The following is a 17,353-nucleotide window of genomic DNA, read 5'->3' as shown; positions in this document are numbered from 1 at the left end:
AAGATCACCTTGACTGCCTCACATACCTCTAGAGTTATAATTATTTCAGAGAGAATTGCCTTATTCCTCTCTTTACGGTAGAGAAAAGTCTGTATTGTGAATTCTTCTGGATTTTTTGAGGAGGGGGTGTAGGTGAGGCAAGGTCTGCGTATCAGGGAATCATATAGCATATTAGCATTTCTCATTTACTGTCTTCGCAAATTCTGTAGTTTACAGAATGTGATACATCCCTGGAATGTACTGCCTCTTTTTGCCTATAAACTTATTGCATGAATATAGGAAGACTGAACTGCCCTTCATTTCCTTTCAACAACCTTTTACTCATGATCTAATCTAAAATTATCCTTTTTGTTTTCCTAGAGAAAAAAAAAAAAGTAAAAATAAAGATACCAAAATGGAACCACCTTCTACATGTACTTTCAACAATTTGGCATTATAGACCTGTTATCCTAAAAATAATTGACATAACATATCCATGACAGTAACATAACTTTAAAATCCTCAAGAGAAATGCACGAAGTTTTGCAACACTATTCCTTGGATGAGCTCCAGAATGATGGTGGACAAGAGCTTTTGAAAATTATCTTGAAAACAGTGAGCATGGACCCACAGTACTCTAAATATTAATAGAAGAAATGATACACTAAATTTATGGAAAGACAATTAATTCATCTTGGAAAGTCATGACTGAAATTCATAAAATAAATGATGAAACATCGGGGAAAAAAACCGACTTTGCTTTTTCTGCACAATTGTACCTACATGGAAAGAACTATACATACAAACTATGTTTCAATTCCTGAAGAAACCACCAAACAATAATACAGAAAATGGGAAAGTCCATAGCAGCCATTCCAAAAAATGGCAGGTCATTCAATCAAGGTCTCTACTTCATTTTGCTCATCATAATTAAGACTGCAAATTCATTACATACTTAAATATGTTACTTAAGCATACACTTAAGAATTAATAGACTGCCACATTTTCAAGTTTCATCCCCACTTCTTCACCACAGAAATGTTAATGACTGATACTGGAGTCAGTTTAATCTTATTCCATTTAAAATTCTATGGATAAATTCAGAGATAAATAGTCCTATTAACTCCAAGGTTCAGCCGAAGAAAAAACACTGTTCAAGGAAAATCCTTGAAAACATTAACTTCAATTCTGAAATCCAGTCAGCAGCCTATCCTGATTTAGATATACTGGAAGTACTCCAGATTTAAATTTCAGTTTAGAACAACATAAAATGTTGTAGACTTCTTGTCACATTTCTTCCTCGTTCAGCTGGAAGTAAATAGTTTTGCACTAATAAGTAAAAAATTAATGCCTTGGAACACAAAACACTCATACAAAATTCACCTAAGACCATTATACCAATTAGTGAAAAAACACTATGAATTCTTAACAATTTACTGCTGTGAAACACATCTCATTCTTATTTAGAGGGCTTTTTTATTGATATCCATCCCACAGACACAGTCACATACATTTAATAGAGCGTAAAAGAAAAAAAACTAGCAAGTAGTGAGATGACACAGGTTACATAAGAATTCTCACCAAACTTTTGCAACTGAAATGAAACAGGAAAAAACCTAAGAGGAAGCACAAGTATGACAATCGTCCATTCCTATCATCCTAATCTGAAAAAAATAGTTTCTGAATACTTTTATTCACATACAGAACTGTAAAAGACTTTTATTAGCAAATTGAAATTCTAGGTTAAGAACATGCCATGACATCCTTCAATTAAGGTCATGGCATGTTTTCACCCAGAATTACCACTGAACAGAACAGCTGCTACTTTTTTGCTACCTTTTCCACCAGAGCCTTACACTGAAAAACTGTCTTCCAAAAATTGTGTGAACTAAATAAATGTTTATAGGAAAACTCAATGCAGCCAGCACTCACTTTAACTGAAGATGTCAGAAGATGCCTTTCACAATAGCTCATATCCTGTATTCTTTTGAAGAGGTTCATAAATACTTAATTCATAAACAGTGTATCATAAATTAGATTCTTACTGAAACTTCTTTTAAATATCATAAACACAATCACATCAAAGATAAATCTATTGCATAAAAAATCATAAATACATTTTCTTAGCTTCATATTCATAATTAAAAATAGTAAAACAATTTTCTATTCGTCAGTGAGAATAAAAGGAAACAAGTTTCAAAGTGTGCTCAATGAACAAGATGGAAACACTGTTCTTAAACACAGTATTTTGCCAGATGCATACACCAATCTAACAGCATTATTAGCATTTAAGAAGTATTTTGCATTTTAGCTAGTTACTGCTTTCCATCACCGATTTTGCTGCCATCATTTAGCTTCGCATTTCTATTTACTTAACACTTATATTATTAAGTAGTTTATACACAGTCTCTTATGTTTATTTACTTACCAACAGTATCACATGGTTCATCCTTATGTACACAGAAATCCTTCCTAGAATTGGGGGGGAAAGGAAAAATGTTAAGCAAGTCAAGCTGTTAGACGTTAACAACTGTGTAACCTATTTGGAAACATTTTTTACGGCTCAATGAATAAATACAGAACACCATTATCTCAACAAAGAACAAGGGGAAGCAAAGGCCAGGATTACACAGAGCACTTAAACTGCAGCTTATTCTCAGAACAGTTTTAAGAGTAGTCAGGTGACAAAACATGCACTATATATTCCAATTGCATTGCATCTAATTTCTATGTTATTTTGGGATTTGTTGTAGGGTTTTTTCCTATTTCTGTAAGTACCTTGGAAAGTAACAAGTCTAAAGCTAGTCTTTCTGTAATATGGAATGAAAATATTTTCACTGCTCAACATGAGATTCAAATGCAGAGTCTAGATCAGTAATAGAGTCAGAAAGTTTTTATGCTAGCAAGTCAACAGTTAAATTCACTAATGGGAATATTACAAGAAGCATATCTGCTAGGGCATCCCATTATAGTAGTGGAACACTTATAAAAATTAACTCATGAGAGAAGACTATCCTATCTCCAAGACATATTTTAGTCTAGTCATGGGTCTATAAATAACACTGTTTTATTACAAAAAGGAGAATAAATATTTCAACTGTGTGTTAAGCATCTGCTTGGGATTCATTTTGATTTCACAAGTAGTATTTTACTTCTTCTCAGAGACACACAACAAGTTACTAAAAGAGCAAATGGAAAACTGCTTTTTACTAAAGTGTTTGTAAGTAACGTTAATTTGTTATTTTAAGTTAAAAAAGAGCTGCTGAGGTATGCATGAACTGGGGATATAGGGAGAGAACCAATGGGGAAAAAAACAACAAAACAACCCCACAAATAAAGAAGTTCTACTTCTCTGCTCTGCCACAGAGTAAGGGTCTCTGTTTTTACAGAGGGACCATATGAATCAGAGAATACAGTTTTTATATTCTGTCTATGGAAGTATACAGATATACACATAGATTGATAATGATAAAGATATACACACAGAGAAACACCCATTTTCCAGGAACAAAATGCAGGAATTGTTTAGTGCTTGAAATGAAAGACAATGACACTTATCTTTTTTACAGATGTAACTGCTCCAAGAGCTGTTTGTTTCCCACAGACTATTTCTACATAGGGATTTAGACCCAAAAGCAATTTCAAGAGGTTGGCAAATTTCTGACACTTGTTAAGGGCCACACAGATAGATACATTGGGTTATATAGCTTTTAATTAACCAGTCACCCATGCCAGATAATTGCAGAGCAGAGAAGAAAAACAGCAGTGCTACAAATTGATAAAGTTGCGAGTAAACTGATAAAGAAACTCTGGGAATGCACTCAAAAGGGCCCTGGAAATTCAGCAAAAGGTGGTGAACAAGAAGCTATAATCAGATACAGAAGTTATTTTATTTTTCCAAACCTGCAAGAAATTGTATTAATGCACTGGGTTGTAACACAATTCTTTCTTTTGCGTTATGTGACACAAGGGACTTATTGTCTTGTTAAGCAACATGACAGAACGATTAGAAATATGGGACTTGTGGTGAAGCAAGAGAACATGTGTAAGGACAATCTAAGGACATTGATTGCCTTCCATGCACACCCACCCAACCACCATAAATATTAACTGATGTAATAATGATTAAAAAAAAATAAATAGAGCACACCTTCAAATGAAAAAGAATACCATGTTACATTTTAAAACTGCCAATATCCAAGAGGTCTCTGCTCATGTAATAGCTTTGTTCTCATATACTTACTGAGCTGTTTTTGTTTTGTTTTCACTTCTTGGCTGAATCTGACTATGATTATGTTGTGCATTCAGGGTTTTGTTACGGGACTTGGGGGAAATGGTACTGCTATGATTTGGCAAGAGGGAAATACAGTAAAACATTCTTAGTTCCCAACTTACATTGAAAGAATGCAATACCTCCTTTAATTTCCAGGAATATGAATGCATTACATACAGTTGAGACTAGGCTCCTCAGTAAAGATTTACAGTTCTAGCTAAACCTCCCAGTGACTCTCACAAAAACAAAGCACACTACAAAGTCCTCAGACAGATTATTTGCCATTGTCCTTTTCATCCTTTCTCTTAGCAAGACAAGGCAAAGATATTAAAATTACCATTAGAGGACATGGAAGCTTTTGTGGAACATGTTAGTGACTGAGTCTGTCAACAAAAGCAAGAAACTGGTTAAAGCCCACCCAGTCTAAGCATTGGCCAGCACATAATGTCCATTACTCTAAATGTTTACTTCACATACACATGGAAGGGAAAACAGCTCCTTATGCAAGTGAAGAAAAAGAGGATCTTTGATGCTATTTATGCCTGAATTTTGCACTTGAATGAGTTGACTGACCCCAAAAACGGATTTTAGGCAAGGATAGGTAACCACTAATGCATCATTTCAGAAAATTATATTTAGTTAGCAGATTTTAATTGATTACGTATCGCATTATGAGAGACCTTCACAGCAAAAAAGGCTATCTAATTTCTAAATACAAAGTATCTCAGTACATTGTATTAGTTAAGATGAATCCTAATGTAGATGGGATGTACAACAGAAGATACCAAGAACAGCAAAGGAAGACTAAAGAAAAATCCAGTTTTTGTGAATAATTTTCAGCAATTTGTCCTTTTAGATAAATTTAATACTTGTTTTTGGCAAGTCAAAATAGTCAAAAGATCTACTTTTTGTTCAGCTAGTATATAATCTCCTTCCTTATGCTAGATTGGAGAAAAGAAGAAAAGGACAGGTGACAGATTTTACCAGTCTAGCAGATCGTCATTTTGGCTTCTCTCTACTCTTAATTTAATAATTTCTCTAATGTTTGTTATTTTGAAACATGTAGCATGGGCTTGAAACTGCAGTCTAACTTCTGCTGTAATTGATTCCAGAGCTTACAACATTTTTGAGGCTTATTGCTCAAGTCGTAAGTTTTATCAAATCCTAAGATTTTCAGAAGGCAGAGTTGCAATTAATGGCAGTTGTGGCAAGTGACATTATCATCAAATTGCAATGCCTACATTTGCATTGTGCAAAGTGAATAAATACAGCACTAAAGATGATCTTGTCTGTTCACATAATAGAATATTCTGAAATTATTCTCATATATAAACTAAGCACATATGTACAAATTAATAAATGCACTTTTAATCACAATAATTAAATTTAAAACAAATTTGATGTTAATGAACCAGAAGAAGAGTGACATATTTACAATTTAGTTAGGAATTTAAATAAATGGACAATGCTACTAGAGTAAATGGTATTTCAGGAACTGTTTATTATTTTGAGGGTAAATCTCAAAGGCACCAATATGCACTGGTCAGTCTATTTTAGGGAAAACAGGAAATACTATATTTAAATATTTAAAACAGTTAAGAGATCACTTAGGCACTTTTAAATTGAACTGAGATTAAATAGGAGGATACAAATAGTCCTTATAAAGCTCATTTCAGTCAAACTAAAAAACAACAGTTTGGAAGTGTGGTAAGTTAACTTAAAATTAATACCTTAATTATAGCTATAATTAATTGTAATTGTTATTAGCTATAATTAATAGCTTAATTGAACGTATAGTTAACATATCAAAACAGATATAGAGTAGTTACGAAGCCAAGGAAGGTGCTTTTGAGTGGAGCCAAACAGAATCTAGACTCAGCATTAACATTAAACAGTGATGCAGAAGAAAATAGGAGAGCATTCCTGGTAACTAGTTTAATTAAAAATTAAACTAGTTTTGATAGACACACATAGCAATCAAGACAAATCAAATTTTAAACATGACTCATCTGAGCAAATTTTCTTCTAATGCAGCCAACACTGGTGCCCCCAACTTGATTAGACAAAACAACAAGAAATGAGCCTTTGAAAACAGGCAGTAGCAGGGAACAGCATCCCTGGATAAAGATGGAGGAAAATATCAGAATGACTCCACTACCTCTGTTCACACAATATTATGTCCAGTTTAGGTGCTTATGCTTGAAAGAAGTAATTTTGTAAAGCACAGAAGTTTTGGAAAGAGCTGAGAGAATAATTACATAGAGCAACCTCTGTAAATTACTCTGAGACAAAGAAGAGTTGTGACCTGAGCACAGCCTACAAGTATTTTCATAGGGAGGAGCTTTCTAACAGATTTCAGCAGCAAAGGGTACAAAGAGATCCATGGCTGAAAGCTGAAGTAACAAAACTTAGAAATAAGACAAACTGTCCATTCAGCAAGCAAATAACTGCGCCTATAATCTCCTGCAGAACACATGTAATCTTACTTTTAAGTTTTTGCCTCAAGACTTGTCTACCTTCTCTTACTCACCAGGAAAACTAAGATGTAAAAATTACTGTCTAAATTTTATGTCTGGGGCTTGCACTAGCTAATCAGAGGTTTTAAATTCAGTTTAAATCCATGTATTCCTGTGGAACACATCTATACCAGTGAATGGAACATATGTAGCCTAATTATTAGAGATTGAAAGAATAAGCTGAGAGCAACAGGTAAATTCATGCAATTTTTTTTTCCACATCTATTATTACAAGCTTTACCACTTCACAGACTTGAATATGTTAAACTTAATAAAGGGAAAACCAAAACTTCAGGTGATGACTTAAATTCAGTGTGACTTTTAAAAATACACAAGCTGAAAATACAGCTTTTCAATTTCACAGGAGAATCTGGCTTAAAGAAAAAAAAAAGGACCTAAAACTTTTTATTTAAATATGCTGTTCTCATGATTCTCTGCTTCCTTCTGCATCTACAATTGTATAATTAAATAATTAACAGTAAGGCCATGCAAGATTCTTATGAACATCCTTGATGTCTGCTGCTAGTTTCAAATAAATCAAATTATCAAGACAGTTGATAAATTAAGTACAAAATTATCAGTATTGCAATTACAGTAATGAAGACAAAACTAAGAATAATCCCATCTCTCACCATGCATTTGCAAGAACTCAATTTTTCAAAGCTGAAATTCACTAGGAGCTTAAGGACAGCAGCAGCAGCTTAAAAATCCAATCTCTATCCCAATACATTTCAGCAATGTGGGACTGCCAAACACTCCAGGCTTTTGGGGTGACCCTGTAATACCAGTTTCATTCATGCAGGGATCTTTCAGTCTTCTTCCTCTGACTTTCTTGAGGATTTATTTTTGGTTCAGAAAGCTAATTAAAAGCAAAGTCAGAAAAATAACTGTACTTCTCGTGTGCATGAGAAGGTAATAGCAACACAAAAACATCTTGTCCTAGCTTTGGGGAGAGTTCTGGAAGGATGGAACTATTGGAACGGAAACAATATTTACGAAATCTAAGTGCTGTTTATGCCATTGTCTACTCTTACAGAACAAGGCACTTTCTTACAGTGAAAATGCCTAACAGCATTGTTTCAATTTTGTGTCACCCAGACACATAATCTGGCAATATCTCAGATACTGAACATCTGAATCCATATGAATAAACAGCTTATGCACACTGTGAACGTGGAATATCCCTACCTGATGAATATCAGGAGAATCAGAGATCTACTTTCTGTTGCAAGAGCATGTGAAAATACCAATTCTGAGAAGGAGATTAAAGAACTTGGTATTTTTCTGTATTATTCTTTTCATACTTACTTGTTCTTCTAAAAACCACTGTGACACAACAGACCGACCAATGCACTGGAAAAGCAGGAAGACGCATAACTTTGTAAGTGAAGATAGATTCTGCCTCATTCTTGTATCCACACTTTTATACAGTTCAAAGCTTTCATCACTGAATTTACAATAGAAGCTATACAAGAACTTAAGTACCATCACAGAACTGAGAATGCCATGGGCCTTTTCCTGCCTTATTTTCAGATACCTCATTCGGGTCAAGCAACCTAGGCAGATAGCAACTACTAATGTCATCTCAGGGGCCACCAAAGTCAGGGCTTGTCTCTGTACACTCACTCTAACTTCAAAGGCATGGAGGACGTTGATGCGACGTGCTGCATTTTCTCCTCAGAGGAAAGTAATTCCTGATAATGTCTATCTCTAAAGTAACCATGAATACAGTAAAAATCACCTGATAAAACAGGTCATTTTATCAAGATGGTCCTCAAAACAATTTTTATCTTAATTATCACATTGTCTGTACATCTGTCCTCCCTAGTAATATCTCCTAAATGTATTACAAACCCTTTCTGGCTTTCTTCTACTTTATAGCACCATATTTTAAACAAGACATTATTTCATCAAAATAAGCCAATTTAAAGGGAAACTAAACAAAACCCGATTTCATTAAATAGGACCAAAGTAAATTGAAATTAATTGGCAGCAGATTCATATGGATCATTACAGCCTATACGGGCAGCAGAGAAAGCTGTGGGGAGTAGTTGGTTTTGCTTTCTTCTTTACAGAACAAATGTAAAAATTAGTTTTGAGAAGTACCTTTTCCCTGAAAAGGCTAAGATGGCCCTTTGGCTGTTGAACAACCTTCTCTATAACATCCACATTATGCTGTTTGTAGTCAGGCATTAAAAACTAGCTCTGCGGAACACTTAATACTTAATTTCTAACTCTTTTGGTTACTACATAAAACTGGCATGTGAAAGCACAGGAATGCTTTTACAAAGCACGCTTGCTCTTCTACTATCACTACTCCTAGACAAAAGAGGAGATGTAGCACGTTTCAGGAGGACTCCCACAGAATGTGTCAGATACCCAAAACTTTACGTATTTACTCGGAAAGCACCAAACAGTTGGTGTTCATCTATATAAACAAAGTTATTTCTCTCAATAAAGCAGACCTGCTGTCCAAAGCTCTTTGGAAGTTGTGGCAAAAGAGTTTGTTCCGTGCTTGCAGAACAGAATGAGACTCTGAATTAACAAAACACACATGTAGAGCCACACGTGGTGTTAGCAATACCATAAACCTGATGATATGTAGAGGGAGTCTGGATTCACAAAACATTCTCACAGTCAGCAAATTGCTCTGGTATGATTTATTAGGAGCTAAAGCAGCTCTCAGGTGGGAGGCAGTATAGTCTAGAGAATAATACCACTGAAAAATAAAAATGCCAAAAGAACAGATCTTTAACTTTAACCTATCACTTTCCTTCTCTCTACTTCAGTTTGCTAAAAACTGACCAGATATTTAATCCAAAAATTATAGCTAAACTGACAGGAAACAAATTGTAGACAACCCTGGAGCAAGTCCAAAGGAGGGCCACAAAAGTGATCTGAGGGCTGGAGCACCTCTCCTATGAAGAGAGGCTGAGACAGTTGGGTTTGTTCAGCCTGGGGAGGGGGGGAGCTCTTATTACAGCTTTTCAGTATGTAAAGAGGGCCTACAAGAAGGCTGGAGAGGAACTTTTTACAGGGGCATGTAGTGACAGGACAAGGGGAAATGGCTTTAAACTCAAAGAGGCTAGGTTTATATTAGATATAGGGAAGATATCTAGACAGAGACACCAGAACAGGTTGCCCAGAGAAGCTGTGAATGCCCCATTCCTGGAATTTTTAAAGGCCAGGTTGGATAGGGCTTTGACCAATCTTCTCTAGTACAAAGTGTACCTGCCTCTGTCGTGGGAGGTTGGAACTAGATGATTTTAAGGTCCATTCCAACCCAAATAATTCTATGATTCTGTGAAATCAGAGTATCATTATTACAAAGCAGAAAAGCATTTGAACAAACAATTAGACTTTCACAAAGCTTTTTTTGTCATTTAGAATTACAGAATCCCACGATTTTTAGGGTTGGAAGGGATCTCTGGAGATCACCCAGTCCAATGCCCCTGTCAAGGCAGGGTCACCTGGAGCTGGTTACACAGGAATATGTCCAGGTGGGGTGTAAATGTCTCCAGAGAGGGAGACCCCAAGACCTCCGTGGGCAGCATGTTCCAGTGCCCTGCCACCCTCAGTGTAAAGCAGTTATTCCCCATGTTGAGGTGGAATTTCTTGTGTTTAGGTTTATAGCCATTGCTCCTCATTCTGTCATTTGGCACCACTGAGAAGAACCTGGCACCATCCTCTGGACACTCGCTTTGGAGATAATTATATGTGTTGATGAGATCTCCTCTCAGTCTTCTCTGGACTAAACAAGCCCAGCTCCTGCAGTCTTTTTTATAAAAGAGGTAGTCCAGATCACAAATTGTCTGTGTTGACTCCACTGGACCCTCTGCAGTAGCTCCTTGTCTTTCTTGTACTGAGGAGCCCAGAATGAAACACAATACCCCAGAGATGTGGGCAAACAGAGGAGCAGGATCACCTTCCTCAACATGCTAGCCACATTCTTCCCAGTGCACTCCAGGACCCCATTGGTCCTCCTGGCCACAAGGGCAGCCAGCTTATGATCAGGTTGCCATCCACCAAGACTCCCATAAGTGCTGCTTTAAGTTCAAGGAACTGTGTGGACAAAAGCACTGACTGTTGAAGACATTTCCAGACCACTGACTCTTGTCAACCTAACGAACATCTCACTTGCATCAGTTCAGAATGGCTCTGCCTCTCCCCATAAAGGCTCATTAAGCTGAAGATGAAGAAATGGGAGGAGAAAGGTATCACATAGCTTATTTCATAGCACTGCCGTCTTAATCTGCAAAATTTATTTCCAGGCTACCACTCCACCAAAAAAGTATGTTTTCTGGTGAACTAATGAAAATTTGCTGCAGAGAGCGTTATTTCTCATGTCTTCCACCAGAGTTAAAAGGAGCCTGTAAGAAGGACTGCTACTTAGCTAATGCTTAAGTGTAACAAAAACTAATCCGCCCTTCAAAGGCTGAACAACCCATAAAACAGACACACACATCAAGTAGAGGAAGCTGGCACAAAGTGAAAAGAGTGTGTTTTCCTAAGAAAATGTAAGGGATTGAACAGCAAAAGCAGCAACAAAGCTGTCACCACAGACAGTCTGGCCTTCTAAATTTCCTGCTTCCCTTAAAGTCACTGGCTCTCCAAAACAGGAAAATTCAGTGAAGCTTTTTTTCCTGCTCTAGAAATTTGGAATACACTATAGATATTGGAGCAATCAAAATGCAACTAATTTAAAGAAAAATGCATTAAGTTCCTAATGAGAGTGCTCTGAATAAATGGCAAAAGACTACATGTAAGTGTAAAGATTACATGTGGTTTTTGGATACCATGTCACTGACCAGCATGGGATTGCACTACAGCCAGTCACACGAATTTTCTTTGGAAAGGAACACTGAAGGCTATCCAGCCCAAGATCCACCTCAAAAATGGCACTATGTCCAACCTTAGGCTGGCTGAATCATCATTCTGTCCTTTCCTCTGGATGATGTCTGTATACTGGCTGAACACTAACATGCATGCCCCCGTGTACCACTCACAGCCAAAACAATGACTGTCGCTGTTGAGCAGCTAGCAGAGTAATGAAAACACCAGTTCTCAGAGGCAAGAAGGAATGACCTTTATTGTTTTGATTTCATCACATATATAGAGTTCTCAAAAGTCACCCAGATTGGTCAGTCAGAAACCTTCCCCCAGGCCTGATTGGCCAGGCCTGCACTGTCCAAGTTCTGGGACACTGTTCCAATAACATCCAAACTTTATCTTTATTTATAAAACCCAAGAAGAATTCTCGTGAGAAAAACCTGTGCTAGCCACAAATGACAGTACCTGCTTGGAAGGAAAGAGGCAAATTGGAGGCCTATTTCCTTCTCAATGTGTGAATTGCCTGACACTTCAGAGTTACAAGAACCTGCAGATCTAGAATCATACCCTTGTGGCTGCAGAGCAGGTACTGAAGATGTACATGATATACCTTTAATACACAATGAAACATACTAGCTCTGGGTCAGTAAAAGGGAAGCATAACTCAGGAACGTGCCTAATGCTGATCCAGCTCTGAATGGTTTAAATACATTTTTGTGTCTTGAATGAAACTACAGGTCTGTGTGTGCTGCCTCTTTTAAATGAAGGCACATGGATGAAGGATTCCAACCTTTGCTACATAGATAAGGCCTTAGCTACATAGCCAAAGAATAAACAAGAGAGTAACCTGTTGATCACTTCAAATATTTACCATCTGGGAAATTCTGCTTTCTGCACCACCTTTACCAATACTTTACCACCACCTTTGAGCTCAAGATGCCTCAAAATACGCCCTTCCGCATTGCATACTAAGTTCTTACTGGCCATCTACTAAGTCCTTTGACCTATGATCACATGGGGCTTCTGCCTATTTTTGAATGCTCATCTTTCACTACTTTACCTTGTGATCAGTATGGCTGCATCAACTGAAGACATGTCTTCTCCCCAGCTTGTTGACATTTCTAAGTGTATATCATTCTTCTTGCCAAATTCTTCATGTTGCCATTTACAAAAGCTTTCCAGCATTTTTTCCCCATGATGTCCAATATACATATCAGCCTGGAGATAAAAAACAATTCATGTTATTAAAATTAGGATTCTGTAAATAAAATTTGGAACCGTTTTTACTGAGTTATCAAAAACATTCTGCTTTTTATGACATAATAAAATAACTCAAACTTCAGAAGCAGAGACCACCTCTTTCTCATGTTAAAGACACAAATGAATACAGTGAATTGAGAGTTTGCATGCATCTGTTCACCCAAACTCTTGTTTTATTTATTTGCTGATTTTTCATTGCCTATACTGATCAAAAGTATAATGATGTTAAGGTTCAGAATTTGAACATGAAATGAGATTACTCCAACTGCTGAGATTAATTGGAGAAAGAAATACTTACTTACTCACTGGAAAATTTTAATTTTAAAATTGGAACTATTGATAAGAGAATCCCATTTCCTTATGAAGTGCTATATCAGCTTTTGTTTGTCTAGGGATTAGCCAACAAAGAACATCAGTCCTCTTTCTACTGTCCATTGGGCTTAAAGAAGACTCGTTTTGTACTGAGATATGTGAATGCACAAAATGCAGAGCAGAAGCAGATTTTGTTAAGATCTACCTGATTTCCACAAGGATACTCTGATTGACTTCTGGCAAGCACAGAAAAGTCTCAATGCATGCAGCACATAAATTACGAGAAGTTTAATCTTTATAGGGCTGCTCATCAGTGCAAATCATTAAATAATATACAAAACGTAATTGAGAAATTTTTTCAGCTAATAAAGTTCATGAATATTACAAGCTTTTGTGCAGCAACAAGCTATTAAGCAGCATTACCCTCTACAGGGTAAGACAAACATCATAAATACTTACTGGAGTCTCATGAAGGAGGACAAGCTTGGTTACCCGAAGATTTACTTGTAGTCCAAGACTCTTGTGTTGGAAAAGATTAAAAACCTAATACACAAAGAAACCAAAAAATAAAAATATGAACATGTATTGCACACAACACACTGTACACTAAAAATAAAAGAACCACAAAGAACTTCTAAAAACTCTTACATTCTACTGTGACTATTTTAATTTTCCATAATTTGAACGGAACATTAAGTTAATGTATGGTGTTGGTCTTCTGAAGGGAAAACGGAGCTTATGCAATATTCATTCTGGAAACATAAAAAAAGCACCTATTCCTCTCAATGGCCATGGCTACTTTATAAAGTGTGGTCTACTTCTCCAAATATTTACACACACATTTAATACTGTTCACATGAAAATTTCTATTCAGTTAAATGCATGATTTTGGACCAAGTGGTCTGAGCCAACTTCTAACTCTAACTCTTCCTATTATTCTTCCTAACATTCCTATCTTCCTAGTTAAAGCCTATATTAATTGTTCAGCTTATGCTCCTTCTTTAGAACAATCTTTCCTCCTGCATATTACAGATGCTATTTTTCACTGCTTTATGCACAAAATGAGTTCATTACGGCTCCAGATAGAGCTGGGAGGGAACGTAATTGTCCAAGATAATTACTCTTTTTTTTTTTTTCCAGCACCACTGATCACACAATCGTTTTCCATAACAACATCCTGTTTTCATAACAAGCACAGATCACCAGAAACTACCCAATATCCCAGCCTTTCCAACAACACCGTGGGCTTCTAACCAAGAAGTCATCTTGTTCTCTCACTTCCAGGCTTCCCTGAGATATATGACCACACAGTACAGGCAAGTCTGCAGCACCATGATTTTCTGCTGCAAACTTATGGACTAAGTCTTGACAGTCTGCTGATGGTCATGTACTGACTGTGCCTTACAGGTGTTCAGTCAGAATCATTAGAAGGAACAATGAAATCAGCCTGCAGTGCACACATTGTTGACAAAACATCAAAATTAGTTTTAAATTTCCTACCATGTTTAAGATGGTTAGAATAAATCTTCTGGCAGCATCTGTTCCATGATATAAAACCATAGCTGGGTCTGCCACCACAACAGTTTCTATGTTGTACTCCTGAGGTAACTTGTAAGAGTATCGTTTTCCTCTTCCACTTTCTGACATTTTTTGATTCTTGGATTTTCTTTTATCTGTAAACCAAAACAGTGCTTGAGAAACTCCTCCAGCAAACTACCCCTGCAGTACTTTTTAGGATTTGTTACTCTTGGTTATAACTCTCATTATGAGGAAAGTAGTAGTTATGAACTTTAATATATATGGTTAGCTTTGCCACTGCCAATGCTAAGGCTCATACAGAAGGTCTGTCTATACTATGTATAAATATTAGCAAGAAAAAATAAGTTATATCCATCTGTTCAAATAAAGTCAGAAAGATTATTTGCATCCTCTCCCCTAACATATTTATAAAAAGAATATGTGTCTCTTACTTTGGTTTGTGGGAGAAAACTTAACTGATGTTGGGTCTGAAAGAAAAATAGTCCCACGGACATTGCAGAACTATTGTCTGTCCATCTTCATAAATCACAGAGAAAATATCTTGATGTAATTGTATCTCAGCATACAAGACAACAAAGATACATTTTCCACAAAATCAGTATTAGGTAAATACATGGAACAATTCATTGATTTGCAAAGATTAAAAAATATTTCAGATGAATGACAGAGAATGATACAGGTTTGTTAGAGACCAAAAAGTGAATTCTTACTGACTCAACTTCAGTGCTGCTGTCATTATAAGCAGCTGAAGCAAAGTCACAAAACCAAACCCTGGAAACAGGCCTCCAAACCTACAAATTGAAAACATGTTACGTTTATGGTAAGGTTGATGTTACTGATGGTGTTAATTTTTAAGTTTCCCTTGGAAAAACGCAGCAAAATCCCTGTTACTGCTATGATACATGTGAAACACCCCCCCCACCCAATTACACAAATCAAGAAGGTGGGCAGATTAACTAGCATACAGCAGTTAGCAATGACATTTTAAATTATCTAATTTAAAACAAAACACAAAATTAAACTCCTTGTTGTAATAGCAAAATTTTGTTAGATCCTCTTGTGAGGATGTGAAACTTCTGTGACTGATCTCATTGAAACCAACTGAAGTTTTCTCCAGCATCCACAATGGAATATCAGGCACTCTTTACAAAAAAAAAAAAGAAAAAAAAGAAAAAAAAAGTGATGTTTCAGATGACAATTATGTTCTGGAAACAATCAAATATTCAGAAATTTTGCAGACATGTTTTGCAATTAATCAATCTCATCTTCAATAGAGAATTTCCTGTAGTGTATTTTATAATACATGACTACCCTCCAAAAAATAAGTCACTCTTCAGAAAAGTGCTGAAAATGAACTCAAAAAGTCAATTAACTCACAAATAAAATTTAAAATATAAAATACCAGTGGAAGAGAGGTCTGTGATTTAAATATATGTGTAATATAGATTTTATGTAAATAAAATATAGACACATTTTTCAATGTAACATGTATAAATTATGCACGTTTAAAAAGTGCTGTCTATCTTTCTCTGTATCATTTATAAAAGATTACATAAGTGCATGGGTTAGTCCACTCCACTACATCTGAGAAGGTCTGACTGATCACTATGCAACTGGTGACAATATAAGACTTACTAAGACATTTACTAAAGGGAAAAAGTCTGTCTTCTCCAGAAATAAATTTTTGGTTTTTAATTACCTAGAAGTTGAAACAGCTTATAAATTCAGGCTATTTAAAATTAAAGTATCTTATTTTGATGCTTCAGACACTTGCTTAGCCTTGTAACTTCTGCTAGACTCTCGCCTTACTCATGTTTGCTAACTGTGGAACTACAGCCTAGTTTATAAAACATTATGTGTGTTTTCATCACTCTTTTGAGGATAATTTCTAAGAAAACCTCAGTGTTAGTATTTGTGCCAAAAACCCCACACCCTATAAGCTACACAACTATGGCTTACCATACAAACATCTAATGCTGCAAGGGTAAGCTATAGTTTAAAAAGTAAACTCATTTGGGTTAAAAAAGATCTCATGCGAGCCACCTGGTCAATCTGCTTTCCTTCTAAATAGAGCAGTTTCAAAAAACAGTTTATTCACTGTTCATTTCTTTAAAAAAAACAGCAACTAGTGATTGAAAACTTTAAATTTAATCTTAGCATGTACACAGAAGTCCCTTAACACATCTCTCTAAAAGTTACAGCTAGCAGTGCATTTCTATTCAGAGCTGACAGTCCACAATAAAATACAGCATTGTGCTAAACACTAAGAACACTGTGGTCCCATAAACTGTTGAAACTTCTGTCTTTTGGGATTGTAGGGGATGAGAAGACTACACAGCTCTGTAGACAAGCTGTCTGCCCATCATTTGCCTTAGATATCTCTCCCATTAACAAACCAATGGACAATCTGTTCTTGGCCAGCCAACCTTTTCCAAATTGCTGGCAGAAATCCCCATCACGAGATCTCATTTATCTGAAAATTGCAGCTCTTCCCTAAGAACTATAAATAAATGGAATTTGTAATTTTGGTACTACTGGTATTCAAAAAGCTGCCACAATTGCTAATGGTTAACAAGCAAAACAGGCTTTAGGCAAAAACACTTGTTTCCTTACATACTCACAAATAAGTAAAAATTCCAAAGAA

The 17,353-nt window shown here is 36.1% G+C and overlaps 1 protein-coding gene across 1 annotated transcript in view; it reads right to left on the bottom strand.

Moving 5' to 3' along the window:
• The window catches only part of ADAMTS19 (ADAM metallopeptidase with thrombospondin type 1 motif 19), a 125,844-nt gene that overhangs the window by 78,175 nt on the left and 30,316 nt on the right, over nucleotides 1-17,353 (bottom strand). The window contains exons 4-7 of the mRNA XM_085042307.1: nucleotides 14,671-14,843; nucleotides 13,630-13,713; nucleotides 12,659-12,816; nucleotides 2,408-2,451 (exon numbers count right to left, since the gene is read on the bottom strand). Coding sequence (XP_084898433.1) covers nucleotides 2,408-2,451; nucleotides 12,659-12,816; nucleotides 13,630-13,713; nucleotides 14,671-14,843 — 459 coding nt within the window. The remainder of the gene's footprint in view (nucleotides 1-2,407; nucleotides 2,452-12,658; nucleotides 12,817-13,629; nucleotides 13,714-14,670; nucleotides 14,844-17,353) is intronic.

The sequence above is a fragment of the Lichenostomus cassidix genome, chromosome Z (genome assembly GCF_008360975.1).
Source record: "Lichenostomus cassidix isolate B80296 chromosome Z, HeHo_3.0, whole genome shotgun sequence".
Classification (NCBI taxonomy): domain Eukaryota; kingdom Metazoa; phylum Chordata; class Aves; order Passeriformes; family Meliphagidae; genus Lichenostomus; species Lichenostomus cassidix.
The sequence above is the reverse complement of the archived record's forward strand: the minus strand, read 5'-3'. Positions and strand labels throughout refer to the sequence as shown.